The 27194-nt window shown below is 40.9% G+C and overlaps 1 protein-coding gene across 7 annotated transcripts in view; it reads left to right on the forward strand.

Moving 5' to 3' along the window:
• The window catches only part of kcnt1b (potassium sodium-activated channel subfamily T member 1b), a 121437-nt gene that overhangs the window by 1756 nt on the left and 92487 nt on the right, over positions 1 to 27194 (forward strand). For 6 of the 7 annotated variants that reach the window (XR_013816286.1, XR_013816287.1, XM_079814025.1 and 3 more), the window contains exons 2-3: positions 259 to 304; positions 438 to 605. Coding sequence is in view for 5 of the 7 variants with exons in the window: in XM_079814025.1 (XP_079670151.1) it covers positions 259 to 304; positions 438 to 605 (214 nt within the window). In the remaining 2 variants the exon portion in view is untranslated. Of the gene's footprint in view, positions 1 to 258; positions 305 to 437; positions 606 to 26237; positions 26521 to 27194 lie in introns of those variants that run through there. The other variant, XM_079814028.1, reaches the window with a different exon arrangement.

A 27194-nucleotide genomic window follows, 5' to 3' on the forward strand; every position in this document is an offset into this window, starting at 1 on the left:
TCCTCAAGGGTATAATTATGGCCAGGGAGACTGGTAAACTATCTGCGAAAGATGTCTTGTTATTGAATAACTGTTCGATTGAGACTGTTAACGCATTCCAACGTAGAAGTTATTCGTACACAGGACACGTGAAGACTTAAGTAATGTATTTTTGCTGTAACCCTGCATTAGCCTACAACAGCATGGATTAAATGTGTGTGTATGCAAGTGACTATTACATTTAGCAGTAATCCTTCCCATTTCTCTCCATATTGTCAGAGCCAAGCATGACTCCGCCAAGATGCTCATCCTCTGCTGCTGACAGGTAAACATGCGAATTGTGTCCACACTCTTACAAATGCTTAGTTGTAGTCCTGACAGACACTATTATCGAATAAAACATTATGTGTATGCATAATATATGTTGTTGTATTTACAATTTATGTCTGTTTCTTCAGGTTGCCTACGGAGACTGTTCAGAGGAATAACAGCAGTAATACTGGTGTTATTCTGGACATTTCCACCCTGAAAATGGCTGATGTAGACTCTGAGGTTCCTCCTCTACCTCCACGATACCGCTTTAGAGATCTGCTGCTTGGGGATCAATCATTTCAGAATGATGACAGGTAACTTCATACTGTGTCCTCAGCGGGTCTCTCTCAGGAGGTGTACTTTGAGAGTTCATAAAGCATTCATAAGGCCCACAAATACAGTGCATTGGTATTGCTGTCCACTTATATGGTTTAAAAAATAAAATAAAAATAAAGTGAAGAATATTGCACCATTTTAAAATGCAGAACTGGCACTGTTGTTTAGATTCAGCATCACACAGAGGTAAAAGTTTTCAGATACTAATGCCATTGTAGAAATGGACTATTAACAGTCAACCATGTTTCATTTATTCTGCAAGTATGGTCATGTGATCTTAACATGTTGACCCTCATCCCAGCAGGCACAGTATGTAAATGTGACGTCAGGAAGACGTTGGACTAATCCAACGTCAGTCAGACGACATATTTTGGTTGAAAATGAAAATCAGGTTGACGTCTAAATCCAACGTTTGTTTGATGTCAAGCTCCAACGTCAGACAAACGTTTGGTTGGAATTTTGGTTGGAATAAGCACCGCCCTGTAAAAAAAAATCGTAAAAAAGGGTAAAAGATTAGATTCTGGATGGCATCAGTGAAATAGACCATGAGGATCATATCTTTATCATCAAGTAAGACAACATCATCCGGTCACATTTTCCATGGGTTCCCTTTCGAGGGAACTTGCACTGCATCGGAACGACGCTTTGGGGATGCTCCCTTAGCATCAGCGAATCTGAAACCAGAATGCCAACTAGGCCAATCCGATTGGCGTGCGTGATGACGTCATCGTGACGGCATACCCGGAAGTATAAAAGGGGAGCTGGAACGTAATGGCAGTTATTGCTCTTCAGCAAGCGCTATCTGTCAAACTGTCTGTCTATTTACTGTTGTATTGTCAGTGAAAGTGTGTGTGACTGAAAAATGGAAAATGTGAGAGTGTGAGAGAGTTTAAGCAGTGTGTGCATCCTTGCCCTCGCTACATGTCGGGCTCGGATACACACCTGCTTTGTGTGCATTACCTGGGCGTTCAGCATGCTCAAGCGGCTCTCTAGGGAGCCGCTTGTAAGCATTACAAGAAGCTGACGCTCAGGGTGCTCCGCTCTCGGCTGGCCGTGCTCGATGAGGCCGGCCAGCCTCGTGAGCCCCGTGGATCGGTCCCGCATCCGCCGAGGCGGTGCGGTGAGGCTGGTCATGGGGCTTACGGATGGACTGTCAGCGGGACTGGGACTGCTGAGGCATCTTCCCAGTCTTTATCTGACAGTTCAGATGTTCTCCTTCCCCGTGTGGAAGCCCGCGCTGCGGCTTCTTCCCCCGGGGCGGAGGACCCGATGTGTGAGCGGTCTGATTCTGAGGAATTAGACGTGCTCAGCATCGTGGCAGTCAAAGTTATAAGCACTTCTTAAATATGCAAGATTCCATCTCGCGATTGCAGAAAAAAAGGCAGCGCGCAGGTTATGGGTCTGCATTTAAAGTGAACACACGCGATCGGTGTGCATGAGATACTGGTTGGCTTAACGGCAAGTCCGTATAGTACGTTAAATCAGTATTGTCTGATATGGCGGCATTTAAGTCTGAGGATTTAAATGAGATATGATCTGACTCTGAGGAGTTAGATATTCAGTCATTCAGACCATGTTTCACCGTATTGTGTGACACTGTTTGGCTTTTTTCTCGAGGGATGAAAACCAATTGTATTATGACGGCTTGAACCACGTTGCTGAGGCAACGCGGGGTCAATGAGTCCGTATAATACAAATAAAACAGTGTTGTCTGATTAATTACGGCTACATTTAATTCTAAGGAATTAAATAAAATATAATCTGACTTTGAGGAGTTAGATATTTAGCCTATCATTCAGACTATGTTTCACCTTAATTGTGGCTGCATTTAATTCTGAGGAATTAAATTAAAATATTATCTGACTTTGAGGAGTTAGATATATTTTTTATTCAGCCTATTATTCAGATCAGGTTGCACGGGTTTGGTGATTATGATGGCATTTAATTCCGAGGAATTGAGTGTCATGTTATCCGACTTTGATAAGTTGGATACTTTAATTCTGTCACCCAAGCGTGTTTAACTTGTGAACTGGATATTCATCTAAGATGGAGCCCTCCTGAAGTTGATGTCGTTCTCGCCGCCTTGTGGCCTGCGGGACACATCAGTTTCAGGCAATTGCTAATCGCAGTGTCCGCTCTAGTGTTGTGGCCCTGTTGAGCTGCTCCCTTAGATGAGGCCCCTGCTGGCCAGCCCCCTCTCCCGGGTAGGAGCGATCGAGGTCGTCTCCCCTGTGGAGTTTTTCGGGAGTCGATGCTGTGTTCCCGCCGTCTAGTACGCTTCGGGCCACATCGTTTCCCCGTGCACGCGTGCTGCATCAGCCGCCTCTAGCAAGACTTGCGGTGGTCCAGCAAACGCGTACGCACACCGAAAATCTTCCTCGATTTCGCCCTGCCGGTTAGCCGCTTCAGGGGGTCGGGGAGGAGGCTCGGTTGACACCCGAGACCGGCCTCGAGAGGCTGGTTCCCTTAGCAGATTATCTCGGCGCATGGTTATGCCTCCGAATATATCAGCTTGGGGCCTGCGACTGTAGGAAGGGGCCTACAGACTGCAGTCCGGTTACCTTCCCCTGAAGTTCAGTGGGGTGGTCTGGACGGCAGTGGTCCCTGGGCAGGTTCGGGTAATGGAACAGGAAGTTCACTCCCTGTTGGTAAGGAGGCCACAGAATGTGCTCCTCCGCCAGACAGGGAGTCCGGGTTCTACAGCCAGTACTTCATAGTTCCTAAGAGGGATGGCGAGTTGCATCCAACTTTAGACCGGAGGTACTTGAATCGTTCTCTGAGGAGATTCAGATTCAAGATGCTTAGCATTTCCTCCATTGTGATTCAGATCCAGTCTGAGGACTGGTCTGTCACGATGGGTCTGAAGAGGACGCATACTTCCCTGTATCCATCCTTCTGTGTCACAGGAAGTTCCTGAGGTCCGCTTTTTGGGGCAAAGCGTACCAATATCGGGTTCTTCCAGGCGGCCTAGCCCTTTGAGACTCTACACGCAGTAGCGTGTTGACGCCTTCTCAGAGAACTGTGTTCCTGGGAGTCGTATGGGATTCTCTACGTTGTGGGCACAATTGTCTCCCGAACGTATCGAGTCCATACGGGCGATGGTCTCTAAAATGAAGCTAGGCCACAGCATCACTGTGAAGCAGTTTAAGGTCTGCTGGGGCTCATTGCGGCTGCGTCCAACAGAATATCTCTTGGCCTGCTGCATGAGACCCTTACAGTGGTAGCTGGGAATCAAGGGGTTTTCCTCGGGGGGAAAACCATTCTGTATGATCAGGGTAACGCGCAGATGCCTTCGTTCCCTAGTCATATGGAAGAAACCTTGGTTTCTGTCCCAGGGGCCAGTGTTGGGAGCGTTCTGTTGCCGGTAATCCGTTTCAACAGGCGCCTCCCTCACTGGCTGGGACGTGGTTATGGGAAGTAAACCAGGTGGCTTTCCTTAAGGGGAAATCCATTCTGTATGATCAGGGTAACGCGCAGTGGCCTTCGTTCCCTAGTCATATGGAAGAAACCTTGGTTTCTGTCCCAAGGGCCAGTGTTGGGAGCGTTCTGTTGCCGGGAATCCGTTTCAACAGACGCCTCCCTCACTGGCTGGGACGTGGTCATGGCGGCCGCTTTGCGAGAGGTCTGTGGGAGACCAGGCATTTCTCCTGGCACATCTACTGCCTGGAAATGCTGGCGGTCTACAAAGCTCTGAGGAGCTTTTTCCCGGACCTCCGCGGCCACCATGTCCTGATATGGAAGTAAACCAGGTGGCTTTCCTTGAGGGGAAATCCATTCTGTATGATCAGGGTAACGCGCAGTGGCCTTCGTTCCCTAGTCATATGGAAGAAACCTTGGTTTCTGTCCCATGGGCCAGTGTTGGGAGCGTCCTGTTGCCGGAAATCCGTTTCAACAGACGCCTCCCTCACTGGTTGGGGCACGGCAGGGGGGTTTGAGGTTGCGCCCTCTTTGCAGACTGGCGCATCACATCCTCCTGTGGTCCCAAGGGAAACTGTTGTCCATCAGGGCAATGTATGTCCCGGGGGTCCAAAATCAGGGAGCAGATATCCTGCTGAGGCAGGGGCTGAGGCCCGGGGAGTGGCGACTCCACCCAGAGGTGGTGGAGGCCATATGCAAGAGGTTCAGCCCAGTGGAGGTGGATCTGTTTGCGTCTCGAGAGACGTCCCACTGTCCACTGTGGTTTTCCCTCACGCATCCAGCTCCGCTGGGGCTGGATGCCATGGTTCAGACGTGGCCGAGGCTGCGTCTGTATGCATTTCCCCCGATTGCTCTGCTCCCGGGAGTCCTGGAAAGGGTCCGTCGACAGGGGGTCAGTCTACTTCTGGTAGCACCCCGTTGGCCGACTCGAGTTTGGTTCTCGGATATCATAGCTCTGCTAGCAGGTCAGCCGTGGGAGATTCCTCTGAGGAGGGATCTCCTGTCTCAGGCGGCGGGTACGATATTTTACCCCCGCCCGGAGATTTGGAACCTATGGGTCTGGCCCCTGAGGGGACCAGGTACATAGAGGCTGGCCTATCGGCGGAGGTGATAGAGACCTTACTCAGTTCCAGGGCTCCGTCTACGAGGAGACTGTACAGCCTCAAGTGGTATGTATTTTCCACTTGGTGCAGAGAGCGTGAGGTGGACACAGTTAACTGCCCAGTGGCTTCAGTGCTGGAGTTCCTCCAAGATCGCTTCTCTGCAGGGCTTACCCCGTCCACACTCAAGGTGTACGTGGCTGCCATTGCGGCTTTCCACACTCCTATGGGTGATGGGCCTCTGGGTAGGCACCAGCTGGTTGTACAATTCCTCCGTGGGGCTCGGAGGATGAGGCCTGCGGCTCGGTCCAGAGTTCCAACCTGGGACCTGGCAGTGGTTCTCGAAGGATTGGCTGAGGCCCCCTTCGAACCATTGGAGTCGGCTGGACCAAAACAAAAAAAAATCTGACCCTTAAGGTGGCTTTTCTCCTTGCCATTACCTCTCTTAGGAGAGTGGGAGATCTCCAGGCCTTGGCGGTAACGCCGACCTGCCTGGAGTTTGCCCCGGGAGGAGTAAAGGCCATCTTACACCCTAGGCCGGGCTACGTGCCTAAGGTGCCTTCCAGGGTGGTCAGGTCATCGGTCCTGCAGGCATTTCATCCTCCGCCTCATGTGACGGCGGAAGAGGGGAGGCTTCACCTACTCTGCCCGGTTAGGGCTCTGAGAGTTTATCTGGCGAAGTCTGCACAGTGGAGGAGATCACAACAACTGTTGGTGTGTTTTGGTTCACCTAAGAAGGGATTGCCTGCGTCTACCCAGACAATCAGTAACTGGATTGTCCAGGCGATTACCATGGCCTACCAGGTGCGCAGTTTGCCTTCACCTGTGGCCGTGAGGGCTCATTCCACCAGAGGCATGGCCTCTTCGGTGGCCCTTCTTTCTGGGGTCCCCTCGCAGGATATCTGCGAGGCGGCCGGGTGGGCTACCCCACACACTTTTATCAGGTTCTATAGCCTGGATCTCCCTACGACGCCTGGTGCTAGGGTGCTCCAGTCCTAGCTGTGCCCGGTCTCCGGCTTCACACTAGGGCAGGTGCTACCCTTCGGTGTGGCCTAGTGGGTACTTGTTCCCCAAAGCGTCGTTCCGATGCAGTGCGAGTTCCCTCGAAAGGGAACTGCTCGGGTTATGTATATAACCCTTGTTCCCTGAGAAGGGGAACGAGCACTGCATCCCGACGCCACACCTCGGCGCGCCTGGAGCGCATGCTTCAGAGCAATTACTACCGCCATTACGTTCCAGCTCCCCTTTTATACTTCCGGGTATGCCGTCACGATGACGTCATCACGCACGCCAATCGGATTGGCCTAGTTGGCATTCTGGTTTCAGATTCGCTGATGCTAAGGGAGCATCCCCAAAGCGTCGTTCCGATGCAGTGCTCGTTCCCCTTCTCAGGGAACAAGGGTTATATACATAACCCGAGCAGTTTTCTTGCAAATAACAAACACAGTTACAGCCACCAGAGAAAAACTAATGTTAAAAAGTCAAGTCAAACTACCCAACTAAATGAAACACTGATCACCGTAATGGTGACATCAAACTAAACTATTCTTTTCAATAAAATATCAACATCTAAACCTCTGTTAATTCTCAATAAGAGCTTCTGTAGTCGTCTGACAGAAATAAAGTCAATCTGGTTAGTAATGTGAGAAGCTGGTAATGCTGTTTGTGGAGTTGTTTAATCCTCCTCTGCTGAGATATTCAGAGATTTAATGTGCTGCCACACATTTTACCCTTTTTTACTTTTTTTTTTTTTACAGTGCAGTGCTTATTCCAACCAAAATTAAACGTCTGTCTGACGTTGGAGCTTGACGTCAAACAAACGTTGGGTTTAGACGTCAACCCAATTTTCAACCAAAATATGACGTCTGACTGACGTTGGATTAGTTGGAGTCCAACGTCTTTCTGACATCACATTGACATACTGTGCCTGCTGGGATGAGGCAACCCACATTATTTTAAACAATATTTCAAAACAATTATGTCTTTTTTATGTGTATAATGTTTTTAATGAAAGGAAAATAACTAAATGTACCTTTAAATAATAAATGTAATTAAATAATTTGTGGTTTAAATTAAACTAGTGAATGAATTCAAAATAAATACATACATACATACATACACATACATAAATAAAAATGTAGATGTTTCCACATGCAGCACATTTTTATGTTACCTGACAAAATATTTTTGTGTGTGTGTTGAAAAAGAGACTGCATTTCAGATGTTGTTTCATGATTAATTATTTCAATACCACCCAAGCAAGTGTACAATCAAACTATTGGACCGACAAGCCAATGTACTGGATTTAACTGTTATATAATATCAGACATAAAATCCATCTTACCAAATTGTTTATGTACATGTGATGTATATGTTCTATGAATGCTATATGGACTTATATATATAATGCGTGTAAACTGTGCGTTTGTGTGAGAATAACATAAAGTGTGTGTTTGCTTTATGGACTTATATATTATGCGTGTAAACTGTGCGTTTGTGTGAGAATAACATGAAGTGTGTGAGTTGGGTTCTGGGGAGCTGTTCTTCACTCTGGTGCTGAAGTTAAATATTGGCTGAAATGCAGGGCTGAAGAAACGCTGTAAATGTTTCTTCTCCGTCTTGCTCAATGACTCAACGCTTTGTGATGGATTCAAGGCCGTGACATACAGTACAGTCAAGACTGCCTGGGTATAAGAAAGCCATTGCGACTTATTGAAATAGCTGTGAGCTGTTGTTTTTGATCATGCGTACAGAAAAACGCAGAGGTGTAATTCATGGGAAACTTTATCATCCTTGGGCTTTGAGTGGGATTTCTGTTTTTTTTTTTTTTTCTTTCTTTACAATGTTATACTCAAGAAATACATTATTTATGCATAGTTTAGCAAACAACAGACATCATGGCTGCTCTGAGTCTTCTGTGGTTTTATTGGTGTATTCTTCGTTGCCACAGTATCAGTTTTCCCTCTGGTGTGTGAAATTTGTGCTCTATTATCCCGCTGTGGCGCAAGCCACAAATCATTGATCTGTTTATTCGAAATCCATCTGCTCCTGTTCTTATATTACTCCTTACTTCTGTTGCATATCTCAGCTAGTCAAAGCAGGTAGTCACGTTATAAGATTCCCTGGCTTGGTTTAATTGTCTTACAATGCTTATGGCAACAGTTGCACACTATTATTTGTGCCCTCTCTGGCAGGTTGTAAGTGGTCCATATGTCTCAGGGGAGACTGCTGATTTCAAACTTTTCCCTTTCTAAGTTTCTTTTTCAGGGCAGGCCAGGCCAGGCGAATTTAACGAGAACACTACATTATTTATCTTCACACTAAATCTTAACTTTGACTCAAGCCCTTTTAGAAATGAAGCACACAGAAAGCAATATCCTGCCATGTGAGAGCTGTAATCATTCCGCTCATTCCATCACTGATGACTGTATTCTTAGCATTTGTGAAGCGGTTTTACACTGAAAAAATATCCAGGATTGTACGATGTAATATCCTAGAGCCCAGCTGATTTATCGGTCTGCCGATTTTATCGGCGGATATGAGCCTTTCGCAGATATATCGGCATCTGCATATATATGCCGCACACATGCCACCGATATGAACGCGTGCCCACACGTCTCGCAGAACGTGAATATTCACACAAATTAAGTCAAAAGGCCGGTCTTGTCAAGTATCATCGTAAACATAGGTGGTTATGTGTTAAGTGAACCTGAGCATGAAATTTGCCAGTCACCGCCAGCGCTTTTGGTCAAGTTTCATGGCCCACAGAATATCTTGCATATCTGAACATGCAATATATATCAAAAGAAAGAAAACAGCCTCTGTTTTATTCTAGCTTCATGCATTCTTTTTTATAAACACTTGAATGTGGGTACGTTTCATGAAAAAAGCAACATATTGTGGAAAAAAAGCTGAGAAAATCACGTTTTTAACAAAGACTAACTTACATACAGATGGGATTCAAAACACAGATGGAGTAACAGATCGAGTCCATCAACACCCCCAAAGCTTTACAGTCCTGGGTCAACATTTCATTCAATTACATTAGTTTTAAATTGGTTTAATGTTGATGAACGCATTATTTTTTATTTACATATGCATCTGCTTATAAGAGATCGCTCGTTTCTGCTTCTTCGCCTCTGTTTTGATCAGGAGATTCTGTACTCGTTCAGGAGATGTGTAATAGTGCCCCTACCGTATAACAGTGAAAATATGGAAAGCTGCAAAATCTAGTCAATGGGACTTTTTTTTACTCCCTAATATCGGTATCGGCATCGGCCCATAAACAACCATATCGGTCGGTCTCTAATAATATACTATGTATATTCCAAATGTTACAGTCGGATTTAAGCTGAGATTGCTTGTAGTAAAGATCCAAAGGATGATGCGTGATGAATGTAGTAATGTAACTTAAAACATTTAATAATGACTGGCTGACTGTACATTATCCCTTCTCCCAGTCAGTTGCCATTTAATTGTTATGAACTACTATTGTAAGAGTGTTGTGTAGTTGTTCTGGTGCAACTTCACAAGATCAACAAGGTGAGTGGAAGAAAAGCAAAATAAATATTGGAACAGTACCAGCAACATTAGCGAAATGGAGAGATCAAAATGGTCACAAACTGGAGCTGAAAAAGTATCATTCTTTATTTTGCCAATGCGGCACACAGGCCTTCATCAGGGCTAAAAGATTACAGGTGTACACAAGCTCATTTAAATACAAACAAGAACAAAATTCTAATTTACAGATAACCAATGAAAAAGTCAGATGGTATGGCATCCAACAATCACTTGGCATGTCAAGTGAGTGATTCATATCAGGCCAATAGTCTCTGTTGTTATAGTGAATTTCTAAAAACATGTTCAAAAACAAAATAAAAGGTACAATAAAAAAAAAAACTATTTTTACTATAGTAAAAGTGACAGAACTTTAACTAGTAGGCAGGAGTAGGGTAAATTCACACATAAAATGTTCCACACTGTAGTTCAGTTCATGACATGCATGCTGTCTGCGCAACAGAACAGATTACAGTGTGTGTGTGTAAGAGAGAGAGAGAGCGAGAGTGCTTGAGTCAAAGGCTAATGCTTTAACGTGGTGTGAAGTCGGGAATCTCCACATGCTGCTGTCATTTCAATTATGATATTGTTTGCTGGAAAGTGTGTTTGTGTCTGTTCTGAACACAGAAATTAAGGCTGTATGTGTGAGAGTGTGTGCTTGTAAGTCCTGTGATTATCTTTAAGGTTACCCAGAGGTCCTTTCCTCTGACTATTTTGTTTCGCTCTCTTAGTTGCATTACTCGTCCCTCCATTTCAGTTTCTGTCCCTCCCAACACCCATGTATATTATATGCACCTATATATATTGTGTGGGAGTTGAAGAGAACAGAGGATTTTTTCTCATGCCAAAATGACAGTACAAAGCATCAGCAGTAGTTTGTCAGTTTCCTTTCAGACAGTCAAAGGTGACTTTGCTCCAGTCAATCACATCAATCTCCCCTTTGTGTGGTTGTATCAGTGGAAGCAATGGTATCCTTATCAACAGCAGCAATTTACCGCATCATTCTGGTCTAAACAATCTCTATACAAAATAAGGGATGGGTGTTTCTACAGAATGTCCCTGGGGTTGATAATAATAATAATAATAATAATAACAACAACAATACTACTACTACTAATAATAATAAGTCTAAAAGTTCCCGCATTTATGATAGTCACATTAAAACGGTCTTGGTAAATTAGTTTTTGCTACTTTGTGTACCACCATCAATTGTGCATTATACATTTTTTCACTGTCACTTTTGATCAATTAAATGATTAACACCAAACTTTTGAACGTTTGTGTGTTGCACGCACGTGTGTATGTGTGTGTGTGTATGTGTGTGTGGTCCTGGTAAACCCTACGTTGTGAGGACCAAATGTCCCCACATATATAGTGTTTTCTATGAGGGCTGTGTTTATAAAATATACATTTTGTACAGTATATAGCTCATTATGTCAATGTCCCTAAAAAACGTGTGTGTGTTGTTGTATATGTGGTTTATGAGGACACAAATGTGTATAATGATGGGTATTACAACGTAAACATGGTTAATGAGGCCACGTCATGTGTCCTCGTAAACCAAATGGCTTAAAGGGTTAGTTCACCCAAAAGACATTTTTTTTATTAATGACCTCATGTCGTTCCAAACCCGTAAGACCTTTGTTCATCTTCGGAACACAAGTTAATATATTTTTGATGAAATCCGAGAGGTTTCTGAACCACCCATAGGCAGCAACGTCATTGCAGCTTTCAAGGTCCAGAAAGGTAGTAAAGATATCGTTAAAATAGTCCATGTGACCACAGACTTCATAACCTTAATGCTATGAAGCGACAAGAATACTTTTTGTGCACAAAAAAAACTTAAAATAACGACTTTATTCAACAATCTCTTCTCTTCCACGGCATTCTCCTACACTATTCACATAGTAAACACAGTACAGCGCTTCCAGACACTATGTCAGAACACCGACTCATTATTGGCCGACGCCGTTCACGTGATTCAGAAACCTCTTGAATTTCATCAAAAATATCTTCATTTTTGTTTCCGAAGATGAATGAAGGTCTTACGGGTTTTGAACGACATGAGAGCGATTAATTAATGTCAAAAATTTTATTTTTGGGTGAACTAACTCTTTAAAGATCAAACCAAAAGTCCCTGTAAACCATTTATTTGTGTGTGTGTGTGTGTGTGTGTGTGTGTATTCACTTAAGAATTTATTTTCATTCACATAACTGATGTCTAATGGTCTCAACATAGGCTTTTTTGTGAGCATTCTAATGTTTGTTAGTCTAAACTGAACTTTCTGTCTAAACTAGCAGGTCGAAGTACCTTATTGTATAATATTGCATCAAACTAATTCCAAAAAGCCCATGAGCACAACAGCTACCTGTTGGATTTGTTACAATGCAGTGTCTAGGCCTATATCTGTATCAGCTAGTAAAACTGAATATCAAATTATTAAATGACGTCAATCTGACTGCATTAGTGTGGAGGTGTTTTTCCAGTGTACTAATCTGAGCCTGTGCTGGCATGAGTATAAAAGGTGAAGGTGCTTTAGGGCTGTTCTTCAGCTGTTCCTCCTATGATGCAGTCTAGACTAAAGGCCAAAGTAGCCTCTGCATCACAGTGAGTGGGCGACTGTCATTTATTGTTAGAATATCTGTCTTTCACAAAAGCCACTGGCTGCGTTGAACTGCATTCACTGAAGTTCTTCGTCATGTAAATCAACCTTGTATGCCCAGAATGTTCTTGTCAGTGTGGCAAATGTAGGTTTGTTTGCTGACAATAAGCTATGACTAAATGTCAATCTTATTTTATACTACTGCACAGCAACACCCTTGAAACCCCACAGCAACACGTTAGGAACCACTCATAACACCGTAGCAACTGCATAGCAACAACCTGGCAACCCTTGCATGGCATCAACATTTTCTTCAGATAATGCTAAAATATAACTTGTATTATTGTATTATGTTCTCCTGGATTTTGATAGTCAACAGACAAAGCCTTCTAATACTATAAAAAATAAAACACACACACAAAAAAACTTTTGTTATAAATTCAATCGTAAGTGTGTTTTCCAAAGGACACTTCTCCAAATAAACGATTGTGGTAATGCTGGAAATGAGACCTCTGGCTTGAAAATTAAATTAGCTGAAATTGTTGAAGCCCTGGCTGTCGATTGTGATAAGCTTTAATGAAGGCAGTGAAAGAGAGAGCAAAAGCGCGAGAACGTGTGTATGTGTGTGTCACACGGCTCAGCGAGTGTGAAGAGATGTCTCAGAGGTTAGCCAGAAGAGCTGTTCAGTGGAGGGGGAGACATGCTGCTTAGTGGAGGTGGAGATTTCAATCCTCTCATTAGAGCTTGAGTAATGTCCCCAAGACCAGAAAATAAAACCGCATGCATTTAATCTCAATGTTATACTGCTGTCTCATATTACACAGTGCCAACAGATGATTTTATGCTTGTATATAATCTAGTTTATGTCAAACACATTAAATTGGTTCATCAGATTATTTTTCAGTTTTGCAAGAAACAATTAAAGGGGTCATGAACTGTGTTTTTTTTATTGTTTTATGATGTTTCCTGGGGTGCACTTATAATGTAAGAATGCTTTTTACATCAAAAATTGTCATCATTTATAAATAAAATTTATTTAAGCATTTTTCCTACCCTGATTTTAGCCTTCTGCTCGGAACGCTCCATTTTAAAGTGGCGTGTCCGCTGGGAGACTTCAGTATAAACACCCACTGCTGTGATTAGCTAACATCTTTGCATTTGAAACAGTATTACTCCCTCTTTTATCTCGTTTTTACAATTACAGCTCTCATGGTTAACTAATTGTGAAAATTGTTGCATTACATTTAGATCTATGGCATTATATTTAGATCTATTTTATTAGATTAAGATCGTGGCATGAAAGGTTGCAGTGATGAGCGTTGTAGCCGATCACACACATGCTGAGCGCATAAAAAAGCAGTGATCTCGTCATTGCAACTCAGTTTCTGTACACTAACGAATGTTCATCTTCACTAACAGTGCAAACGTGATATAGTTAAGAGATTCGTTGAATAAAACGGGAGTCACTGATAAATGCGTCACTAATAAACTCTCCTGTTTAATTGACAGCTTCAGCGCGCGCTGCTCAAACGATTGCAAAGGGATCGCTTTCTTTGATCGCTTTCTTTATAGAATTTAATCACTGTTAAATAACAGATTATTTTTTAATCCTACTAAGAGAAACAACGCAAATTGATGTTTAGTCACTGGTCTGATTTATTGACACACAGACAAAGAACATCTGACTACATGAATCATTACATTTCAGATCAGGCATTAGAATTAACACCATTACTTACATGTTGCATTACTGTTGAGCCCAGGCACTGCACAATAATTGTAATCCTCAACGGCATGTTTATTGCTTTGTAGCTCCATGCCATTTTTAGCCTGGATGCCATCCGAACTTAGCCCCGCCCACAACATTTGAGGTCGGAAAGTTTGGTCTGGACTTGATCCGTTGTGGAGCAACTATGCTCGAAACAGAGCTGTTCGGACCAATCAAATTGTCAGGGCGGGCTTTATACGATGATGGACAGATGATCAACAGTAACCTCATCCATGTCACTAAAGAGTGCTTGGGTTGAATTTGTAGGCTATTGAATTCGTTTACTAAATGGAGAAGTTGTTTATATATGCATTCACCTTTACTATTTCTCTCCAAAATTATGATTGTGTTGGTAAGTACTCTGTGTATAGAAAAATTATTTTTACAACACTGACAAAGATCGTTTACACTCATCTTCTTCGTCTACTTTTTCCAGCGTGCGTTCAGTTGAGTTTTGTTGACAACTATGCTATTTTTTCTCCATTATACCACCTGTTGCTGCTCAGTTGGGGACAGTTTTCAACTAAATATCCAAATAAATTGAATTACTAAACTAAATTAAATACATCAACTAAATTACTGATCTGCCCACATTGTAACTGTATGATAATTGAAATGAGCTAGATGACATCACCGTTTTCTCCAGAGCGGCTGCATTATTTTCCTGTTTAACACTGTGAAGCTGCTTTGAAACAATCTGCATTGTAAAAAGCGCTCTATAAATAAAGTTGACTTGACTTGACTATGCCACTAGTGTTCATTTCAGCTAGAAACTGCAGTGAATTGTATGTATACTGTAGGTATACTCACAATAAAAGAAAATTCTGTATACACAACAATATATATAAAAAGATACTGTAGGTAGAGGCACGTTTTTTCCAATGAGCCTATATTGCAACCAAAACATTTCTGTGAGACATGTCCCATAGAAGAAAGAAAGTTTACAGGTTTGGTAACGACCTGGTGAGAAAATGATGACAGCATTTTTATTATTGGGTGACTGTTCCTTTAAGGGTGTTATGCACATCACATTTTATGACCTTGAATGAACAATGTTGTGGTCACTGAGTGTGTGTTGTGGCCATGACAACTTGTATCAGTGAGGACTACTATGATACCCGTTATCTCAGTTTAAACAGGCCTTCTGCCTCGTTTGCCATTTGAATTGGATTCAAAGACTGTGATCAATGCAACAGAGAGACTGAGTCCTTCTCTGATTGCGTACATGTGTTAATTTCAAATCACTGTGCAAAGACGACGGTACAATATCACCTCCCCGATTAATTATTCAATCCTCCTTACTGAAGAATGGCAGCCTATTAAGAGATTAGCCAAGAAATCTCATCTGTATTTTTGGAATATTGTGATGATATTATGATGTGCATAGCAATTACATACAGACATTTCCCTGCTAAAATAATATTCAGTCATAACACGGCTGTTTAATATTAATTTTAAAATCAGTTTGTATACATTCATTCTGATTGGTTATGGTTACGAAATTGGTTCTCTGGTTATGGAATTACACTTTTCTACCCATTTTAAATTCTAAATAGCTATAATTAGGACTGGTGTTGAAGTTTGTAAATAATATTTCCTGTTTAAAAGTAAAAAAAAATATTAACAAAATGAATGCTATCCATTTTTTTCAGTTCCTGAAGTATCTATGTCAATGTCTTTTCCTCAACATCCCTTGGCTAGCATTATGGTATACGATCAATTGCCCCACAAGAGCTTATAGATAGTGACAGAGACAGAAACATCACCAAACACACTATTTAAAAGACACAGCTAAAAGTGACATGGATTATAGTAGGGTTATGTTACATTTTTTACAATTAAAAGTTATAATATTTTTAATGTTCTATATTTGCAGTTTAGGCCTGGATTTCAAGTATACTGTAGTGTTGAATGGCTATAATTACAAATTTTATCCCCAGAAAAAAAAAAAAAATCTATTTAATAGAGGAATCAATATGACTATCTGTAATGCTGGCCTTTATTTCATAGTGCTAATTAAAATATGCCTTTAAACAATATTTGAAATATCATAGTCTTTATTTTGTTTTGCACATTAAAGGTCCTGTTCTTCGTGATCCCATTTTTCAAACTTTAGTTAGTGTGTAATGTTGCTGTTAGAGCATAAATAATACCTGTAAAATTATAAAGCTCAAAGTTCAATGCCAAGCGAGATATTTTATTTAACAGAAGTTCCCTTTCAAAGCCTACAGCGAACGGCCGGTTGGGACTATATCTCTGTACATCCTGCTTTAATTATGTCAGTAGAGCAGTTTGTCGACTAACCTCCGCCCACTAGAGTACGCGAAAAAGGGGGCGTGGTCTTGTTGCTCCCACGTGGATAAGAGGAAGTGTTGCGTTCGGTTGCGTTTGTATAGTTTGTTTGTCGCCATGTCGTCGAGACGCTGTTATTTTCATCCCGGAGTCAAGTCACCTTTGTTTGGCTTCCCCAGGGACGCTGTACTTAGAGATCATTGAGCGCATGCATCCCCGTTATGGTGAGAGGCGTGACCTTTCCGGTAACGTGCGCTCTGCGTGCGCTAAGCTGCTGTCGAATCACAACACGGGAACCGCTGGCACAATCAGAACTCGTTACGTGTTTCTGAAGGAGGGACTTCATAGAACAGGGAAATCTTTCAAGCCGTTTTGAGGACAGTGAAAACAGCAGTATACAGATAAGTAAATTGTGTGAAAAATACTGTGTTTTTTTACACGCAAAACATGAACACATGTTATATTGCACACTGTAAACACAATCAAAGCTTCAAAAAAAAAACTCGAAAAACGGGACCTTTAATTTGGTGATTCTATGTGAAAATATATCTGTGAATAATTTGAACGTTTTAATCAATTGACAGCCCTACTAATAATACATAATTTGTTCTTAGTTTCTTTCTTCTGTGAGTGTTTTTGCACATATTTTCTCGTGTTTATTATCTTCTGCACAGCTGTCAATTGTTAAAGGCGGCATGAAATCACATTTTACAATTCGTATTTTTATATTAATATTGTAGTGTTTACTATAACTGATTTATCTGTGCACTTCATTATTTTTTAAAAATTAATTTACCCTTATAATCTTTAATCAAATATGTTAACTTTCCCTCCCCCATCGAAACGACCTCTCTTCTCTCCCGGGCTGCGTCCAAATTCGCCTACTTATACTACGTCCTAAAAGTATGTACTCTTTTTGTGAAGAAAAAGTACATACTTTTGAGTGTGTAGCAGAAGAGTATGCAAGCTTTGGGACATACTACTTCGTCATCTTTAACGGAATCCCCCACTTTCAATTTAATTTCCTACCGTGTTGGAGAGAAATGTAGTCGCTCGTTGATCTGCCTTTCGTGGGTCTTTGTGCAGAGACTCCTCTCGTGTTTGCAAAGTTAATGGCCAAACGTATCATTACAAAAGTTCTCAATGCTGCTGAAGGAGAAATATAATGTGGATAATATTGAATAAATATCTTTTCGTCAGGTTAAATACTGATAATTGCTCACTCAAACCACTTTATATAATCCTCTCCACTTAACCGTCAGACTCGCGTAACTGTCATGTTTGTAGTTTTTTAAACACTTTTTATCCGCGTTCGTAGTTCTAATCGAATCCTCGTCCATCTCGCAATGGGTTGTGGGCAATATCAGCCGTTAGAGTGCGCATCGATCTGCACTTCGGATTCTGACCGGAAATAGTAAACCATCCGGGAATCTTTGGAATACTTTTTTCAACATACTAAGATTTGGGACATACTAAATCTTTTTTCGAATACTATTTAGTACGGATAGTATGCGAATTGGGACGCAGCCCCGGTCATGTGCTATGGCGCGAGGGCGGGGTTATCGTCCCGTCTCGTTTCTGCACCTCCTCTCAGAAACATGTCACTCACTGATCGTGGTTAGGTGCATTTTTCTCGGTATACACAATGCCTTCTTCAAGAAGGACTTGAGGCAAAAAGAGAGAAATATATGAGAAATTAAAGCTTTTTTTAATGTAAAAATTACTCAATATAGTCGGACGAACAGCTTATCGTGACGACGCGCACTGAGGAATGCAGCGTGTGAACGCGCTTACGGCGCGCCCCCTTATAAGGGAGAGCTGAGAAAAAAGCTTTACAGAAATAAAGCCATAAAAAGCTTAAAATAAGTAAAATCTGTAGCATAAACCAGCGAAAAGTGAGGAAATATGCTCAGTAACATTATGTAGAAAAGATTTAGAGAGAAAATACATTTATTTTAGAGATCAAGTTTTTCTCTAGCCTGACGTCGTCATACTCAATTCTAGTCAGAATATGAGTCTGATACTGCTCCGTTGGGCTGTGATTATGGGGCGTGTTTCAACCGAACCAGGAAAGACCTCAATTGGATAGACCTACAACCAATCAGAGCAACGGAGCGACGCATAACGTTAGTTATCAAATGTCAACAGAACTCAACTGCACTGTGTTGCCATGTCCGCGGGTTGAAGCGACCCCAATTATGTGATAGACCAGGAATGCGATTTTTAGCTGCCAGCCATGCCAAAATAACACATATTTTACCCCCAAAATGCCTTTTTTCCCGGAGAACCCCCCCCTGGAAAGCTATCGGGCTTGTTTTTGGCTAGTTTTGAGGAACGTTAGCAATTGGGCGGATTTTGTTGTAAAAACTTGGCAACCCTGTAACCTGCACGCACGCTGGAATAATGCTGCCTTCACGTGCTCTCGGAATTATCGTAAATACGAGTTTCCTGGGTAAACATTGCACATGAACGGCCTCACATTTTGAAACTTGAATGCAATGCGCTCGTAATCACGACTTCAGAAGTCAGAATCATCACATTTCCGATAGCACGTGAAGGCAGCATAAGTAGCCTAACGTTAGAAGAAAAATATGAGTGTAAACGATCTTTGCCGGTTTTGTAAAAAAAAGGATACACAGAGTTTACTTACCAACACGATCATCATTTCTGAGAGAAATAGTAAAGGTGAATGCATATACGAACAAGTTCTCCGTTTAGGATTAGAACAAACTCAACCCAAGCGCCTTTGATGACGTAGATGATTACGTTACTGTTGATCATCTGTCCATCATCGTCTAAAGCCCGCCCTGACAATTTCATTGGTCCGAACAGTTTCTGTTCGGGCATAATTACTTCTCTACCGATCAAGTCCAGACCGAACTGCCCGAGTAAAAATGTTGTGGGCGGGGCTAAGTTCGGCTGGCATCCAGGCTAGTTTTTCTCCACAACTGAGTGCAAACTTCAAATCTGCCTCCATTTTGTTAGCAACGCCCAACTTCCAACGATCCAATCAATTCCTGAAGGACGAAATCAAGCCTCGCCCTACATTTTTTCTAATTTCAGAAGCCGTTTCACTCGGATATACGTCACAATAAGGAGAAAAAGACGATCTCAACTTCCGTTTCATGCCGACTTTAATGCTTTTCCTTTTGTAGTGCTGCTGCCCCCCTCTAGACTGCCCAATTTCCTTGTGAAATGTGCCATGAAATCTTAGAATTACAGACAGCAATGCTTCCTCTCATTTAGATGTCTTTTGAACTGTCTCTGTCTTGGTTTTTATATCTCTGCTTCCTTTTTAATGAAGACCAGTAATGTGGAACTTGTGTAGTGCAAGTGCATAGAGCCATATTCTGAATCATCCATGTAAAATCCACCGGCTTTCTCTGCATGATTCTCCCACCAGACCCCCAGACTGGAGCATCTTACACATGCTGTATCAGGACTGGATAAGGATGTCATATTATGCCAGAAGGCATGAAGAATCCAATACTTGTTGTATATAATATCTGTAGAAGAAGAGCATTAAAAGAATTGCAGCAAGTGTTTTCTCTCACAGGCATGTTTGCTGCTGTTTTCTCTGATGCCGTGAGCTGACTGTGCCCAGTAGGGCTCTCGCACTGATTCAGGCAGCTGCTGTAGAAATCTGGAGCTCTCAGCCTTGTGCTAATGTGTAGTGACAGGAAATCATCTCTATACTCAAGACTTCCATCTGCTGTTCTGAACAGGGAAATGGTTTAGTTATTAGTGGTCTGTTCTGTCAGATGATTTGTTGTGAATTTTCTAACTTTGCTGTGCCTTTTTGAATTTGTGTAACATATGTTTGCTTGCCTTCGGATATTTTGTGATTAACAACAGAAAGGAATAATCCGGGAATAAATAGCTACATAACATATACACTCAAAAAAATTATTTGTTGAATTTACTTAAAAAAGCTGCGTCAAGTGGTTCCACACAACTATATTGAGTCATTTGTACAAATAACAATTTAGTTATATGAACAAAAGAAAGTAAAGCTGACACAATTTCTTTAAGTTAACACAAACCATTTGAATTTGTCACTGTTACATAATATGTGCAGTTTACTTGATAATGTTATGTTCAATTTATAAAAGTGTATTATGTTAGGTGAACACATTTATTGATTTAATTAACTTATTAAATTAACTACTTCCTCTACAAGTGTAAGTGGAAAAACTATTAAATATAACAAAAAGCATATTTTTGTAAACAAAATTAAAAATAACTTAATTAAGAACAGGAAGTCCATCCAATAAATGTGTGTTTGAGTGGCCACAGCCTAAACACAGGCACCACTCTTCTGCATAATGGTAACCACAAAATTACAGAAACTCCTCTAAATGTCCAACATAACTGCACATAACACTAACATAAACTAACAACATCTTTCCCTTTACTGAAAAAAGATAAAATAACACTTTAATCCCTAAATTTACTCTCCAAATGCAGTCCCTTGCAAAGCATGCTGGGAACTACAGATCCACTGCCCAGTTTGTTCGTTTCACTCAGCAATGTTAAGTTGACTGAACAAACACTTATTAAGTAAAGCTGACAATACTCATTTTTAGTAGAAACAACAATCTAAGTAAATTTAGTTACATGGGTTTTTTAAGTAATGTGAACAAGGATGATTTGAGTGCAACTAACAACAGTGAAAGTACATTTTTTTGAGTGTAGCTAATGTGTTTATAATCTACCACACTTATTAGCCAGTCATATATTTTATAATTAAATCTTCAGCATATAAGTTAAAGGAGCATTTTTTTTTTACTTTATCAGACTAGTTTATTCAGTCAAATTATTATTATAATTTTTTTATTTACAGCTTATGTGCATTTGTCAATATACATTTCCAAACCTACTTAGACAGTCAGCACAACAGCTGGACTAAATTGTGGACTAATTTATATTGTTTTATTTTAGATAAATTCAGATACCTCATACATATTCATAAAATTGTTTATACTCAAACTCGGCATTAGCAAAACTGTATCTACATCCTGTTTTTTCTGTTCGAAAACATAACAATTTCATCTTAATTATGCACCAATATGCTTTATAAATATCTAATATATAAATAAAATAAAAAACAATTTGAGCTATCACAGTTGCCAGCAGATTTGCCGTTTCGGCAAAAGACATCTAATTTTATTAATTCCATTACTGGTTTTTTTTATTAATTCCCTTATTCCATTAATTCTGAAACCTTTCTTTCTTTCTTCTTTTGTTTGTTTGTTTTTTTTTGGTTTTGTTTTTTTGGTTACCACCATTTTTCAAAATTCATTTTTGGGTGATCATGTCTTTAATATCAAGAGAATATATCACCAGAGACACACGTAGTGTGAAGTAGATGTGAAGTAGCCAAATGAAAAAGACTGCGCTGACTAGCATGATATTTCTATATGCAGTATGACAATCTCTATGTGTACAGGTAAATATTGGATGGGGAAATGTGTAGACACTTATGTTGTACAGTATTAGAGCATTAAAGGAATTGCAGCAGAGGTTAGAGGTTATTAGAGGGCTTTTATGTTGGAGTTACCATACGAAAAGGTACATAAATAAAATAAACAGTGTAAAATGTGTGATTTAGGCTATACTTTAGTAACATGTACTGCAGTGCATGAAAAACAATAAAGTACTCCATAAAGAGAGAGCCTACTTGTTTTAGTGTTTAATCATGATGTAATGTTGTAAGGTCAATGTTAATTTAAAGAAATAGTTCACCCCCCAAAAAAAGAAGAAAATTCTGTCATAATTTACACAAAAGAAGATATTTTGAAGAATGTTGGTAACCAATCAGTTGACCCCATTGACTTCCATAGTATTTTTTCCCTATATGGAAGTCAATTGGGTCCATCAACTGTTTCCGACATTCTTCACTCTATCTTCTTTTGTGTTCAGCAGAACAAAGAAATTCATACAGGTTTGGAACAACTTGAAGGTGAGTAAATGATAACAGAATTTTTCTTTTTGGGTGAACTATTCCTTTAAGGTCTTTGTACATGTTATGTTAATGGGTGAAAGTTTTCCTTTGTTATGGCAGAAAAAAAGTTAGACATAAGAGAATATATTGCGAATTACATTTTTGCACTGATGGCTAATTGATTTTGATAATTGACATAAAATCAAAAGGTTTTATTGGTGTGAGAAAAACATTTAGAAGTATTTCTGGTCCCACTTTATATTAAGTGTCTGTAACAGTCACCATCTCTGTCATCTCCTCCGCACTACATTTCCCATCATCCTTCCTGCTCACCACCTGCACTCAGTCAGCCATTACCACACCTGTTGCAGATCGTCACCAGAGTTCTATTCACCTGCACCTGCACACCCTCTTCAAGACCCCCTTTATAAACCACCGTTCCCTTCACCTCATGGTCTGGTCTCATTGTTACTACATGCAACAGACTCCAGTGGCTATACCTGCCCAAACTACTCTGTGCCCGAACTACTCTTGTAATTAATTTCTATATTTACACTGTTTACACCACCCTTAAACATACTCTTATCTTATCACCAAACCCGTCACTAATCTTATCCGCATCCCACCTCAATAGTAGCCTGGCTCCGCCCTCATACGTACTTCTGCTCAATTTTCATTTTCCTTCAGTACTCCGTCTTGGACTGCGGTATATTCTTAGGTTTTCTCTGAAAAAATTTCTACCGGTCCAATCAGCGAACCGAGGGAGTGGCTGAGAACGATGACGTTGATGTCGTGCGCTAGTTTGAGTTGTAGTTCAGTAATGGTGGCGGAGAAAGATGCGAGCGAAGCCATTCATTCCGTTCTGGCACCGCTGACGAATATCCAAGAGTTAAAGCCGGAGCAAGAACAATCTTTGCTGAGTTTTGTTGGTGGCCATGATGTAGTGGCCCTCCTCCCCACAGGGTTCAGGAAAAGTTTGATTTTCCAGCTCGCTCCGTTAGTGGTGAAGGAGTTGGCTGAAGCCCTATTCGGACGGTAATTGTTTCTCGTGGGGTCGGAAGGTATTGTCATCATTTACAGGGGCTAGTCAGTGATTTTATTGCCGTCCTAATTACCTACTGTTTTAGACAAACACCAAGGTCGTGTGGTAATTGAATTGCTGTCAGAATCCACATCTCTGAGTTTTCAAGAATATATCACTTCAAAATTCACTGTTTATATCCTTTTTGACCACTGCAGAGCACCATGCGGTTGCGCCTCGCTGTAATTTGGATGCATTTCTAGACCTGTATTTCTTTAAATGCTGGCAAGTATTTACAAGAGCAATATATTTCATCACCGCTCAAAAAATAAAAAGAAGAAAAGCACGTAAACATTTGAATTGGGATGTTATTTACGGGAGCATTTATTCTTATCATACCAAGCATATGACAGAATACAATCATGTTACGGACCACGTGAGCAGCGCGTTCCCGATCATTTTTTTACGGACTTCCATGTGAGAAACAGAGGTGAATGGCGCATGACATATGTCACGACCAAATGTTAGCGATTGGTTAAGGCAGATCCAGAGTGGCACTGGGCAGATCCAATAGTTTTAAGTACCCACCTTCAAGGAAGTAAACGCTTGTCAATGGAGAGAGGCCAGACTCTCTGTACAAATGAAATGTACGAGAGTCTGGTAAGACCAGGCTACCTCAATAGTGTTTTGCAATACAATATGAGCACAATACATTTTTGATGTAAGTAGGCTACATAGTAGTTAAATACATCTAATATAAAGCATGAGCCTATTTCTAAATACAGTAAATTATCTGAAAGGTCTATCAGATTTATCGTTGTCAGGATATTTTGATATTTTTACTGGAAAACAACTTTCTTTTCTTTTTTGCTTGTTTGGTGGTTTGGTCTAGTAGATTCAGTTTCAGTCTAGTAGAGTTCATAAAAATCAATACTTTTCAGTAACAATAAATGTCTCAGGGAGGATTGAGAAAAATGTGTATTGCTCCTTCTCTGACCACAGGGTGTCACTGTGATATTTCATTGGTGGAATCCCCTGTCTACTGTTCTCGTAATCTAGTGTTACATAATCATCATCCTCAGAGCAGAGACTGAACAAGAACAGAGACTCCCACTCAGGCAGTGGGCCGTAAACACCCTTAAAAATAAAGGTGCCAGGAAGATCCAAAAAGGGGTTTTCACGGTGATGCCATAGAAGAACCATTTTTGGTTCCCTAAAGAACCATTTTGTGAAAGGTTCTTTAAAGAACCATTCTTTTATAACCATTTTATAGTCTAAAGAACCTTTCTGCACTACAAAGAACCCTTTGTGCAATGGAAAGGTTCTTTGGATATTAAAGGTTCTTCATGGAACCATACACTCCGCCAAAGAACATTTTTTTTAAGAGTATACTCTCTATTCGTGAAGATTTCATGACTACATGTTTATGTTTGGTTTCCGGTGCATGTGCTGTTATAATTTATATAAAAGGTGTGTGGTATCTGGAGGAACAATATAGATATTTGAATATTAGTAAGCTTATAAACAGTTCCTTAAAGGAAAATGCTATTTTTAGGACAGGACACATAATGAGTGTCGTGATGACAACAAATATGCAGTTCTTCAAATCAGTGTTGAACTGTAATTGGAAAAAAAAGCATATGCTGGTTAGGTATGTTTTGAAGCATGGCAGCTGGTTTGAGCTGGTTTAAGCTGGTCAAGTGCTGTTCCTAAGAAACTAGCTCCAGCTCAGGATCAACTTAGAACCAGCTAGAACCAGCATAAACCAGCTGCCATGCTTCAAAACAACCAACATATGCTGTTTTTTTCAACAGGGTAAAAGGTTAACAACCTTTAATGCGCTACTTATCTAACATGTTTCATTGATTTGGTTTAACAGTGTGATCAGTAAACCCCACAATAATACAAATAAACATAATTTCACTTGACATGTTGAGGATGTGTGATAATTCGGTATACTTCATGGGATAAAACCCTTACAGCGTCCTAGAAACCACCTAGCCACCATAGAAACCACATAGTATCACACTAACAACCACCCAGAACACTGTAGAAACTCCATAGCAACACCCTGACAACCAACTAGAGACCGGAATATCTTGCAACTTGAGGATAGGCTCTATTAACTTTGGCAATAGCAACTGCACAGAACACCACAGCATATGCGCTAACACCATTCAAAACACATTAGCAATTGCATAGCAACACCCTGGAAATCAATAGAGACCAGAATATCTTAGACACTTGGGGATGGGCTCTTGAAGCAACTACACAAAACACCATAACAATACACTAGCATTTACGACACCCTAGCAACATAGCGGAAAGGTGAATTGTCATTTTCTTCAGAAAATTTTATTCTGTGCTCATTCTGTACCTCTTTTGTTATTATCTGAACCTTACATTAACACACAACTGTCCCATTTAAGTTAGCCTATACTTTACTGTAAATCTCAGGTTTGTTAGCCTGCACATTTATATAAAGAATAAATGCAATTTAATTTGAAAATGGCTCATTTAATTCTTCACTAATCTTTTAGTCTGTGTTGCAGTAGCAGACAGTGTAGCTTTCCTGTTTAGTTGAATGAATAGTTGAATAGTCTCACCTAAATAAATATTTCTATGCCGATTATGATGTTCTCTAAAATGCATAACTTATACAGCCCATTATCTTAACCTTTCATCTCGCCATTGGTTTCAAACCGGAAAGGGTATTATTCAGCATCATTAAAATATGTGGCTAAGCTTGATGCCTTGGTTTTGATGTGTTAATGCGATTCGGTACAGATACACTTCTGAGCCGGACCTGCGCAGTTGAGGATGCAGGCTGAAGGGAATCTTGAGACCATATTGAGCACTAAAGACTCCACGCGCCTCTTCAGTTGCCAGTGAGTGTTGCGTGATTACCCTCATCGACGTCGTGAGCGCGGTACGCGCGTCCGGCAGCAGGTGTATTTACGGATGCGACGCGCGGTAAAGTGAAGCATGAACTCGCGCTGACGGTCCCCGTCCATCTCTGCTGGTAGTAACTTGTGAGCCTGAAGAATGGCAGGTGCCAAAAGAACCGAGTCGCCGTCCGAAATCGAGCCGGACGGGAAGACCGAAGCCAGGAAATCCTTCGAGCAAATATGGCTCAATTCTGCGGTGCCGGTTCGGACGATGGGTTCTTTTGAGAGCGATGCTGGCCAAAGGTACCGCAGTCCCGTTTCAAGCAGCATGTGTGTGAACACTGTTTGATAACAAAACTGCAGCATCCTCCAGCACGCGCCACATTCACTGAGAATAATTCTAAACGAATGAGCTAATTACGATTTATGATAGATGAAACGATCAAACAATATGTATTTCGTGTTTGCATGTAAAAGGTGGCGATTTTGTTCCAGGAGTCGTGAGAGAATCACTTCAGTGCGCCTTTATTCGTTTTGATCGTCTTTTAGCCTACAGGAATGTCCTATCTGCCTGATTATGCTGTGGCAATATTAACCTTCCCCAAAGGTTACAAAAGCCACTTAAAACGTTTATAGTTTAATATGACTGGCAGGAGGGTGCTGCATCCAGTAATAGTATTAGCTATTAAGAAATGCAACTTGGAGTTGTAGATATTGATATTGTAGCCTAACAACAATTCAGAAAGCTGGAACTAGAAACCTCTACTAATTTTGTGCATCAAATACTCGTTTGACAGTCAAATGATGCTTTGTGTGAAGCGCATTGTGCCCTTATAGACAAATGATTTACCTGTGGCTTTCAAAGAGCTGGTGAACAAGCAAATGGATGTATTTTCATTGTCACATTTGCTCTGCGTGGCCTTATATTGTATTTATTTCATCAATGCACCCCATCCATTCATTTTGAATGCATGTTC

This window comes from Gobio gobio (genome assembly GCF_949357685.1).
Source record: "Gobio gobio genome assembly, chromosome: 4".
NCBI classification, from domain to species: domain Eukaryota; kingdom Metazoa; phylum Chordata; class Actinopteri; order Cypriniformes; family Gobionidae; genus Gobio; species Gobio gobio.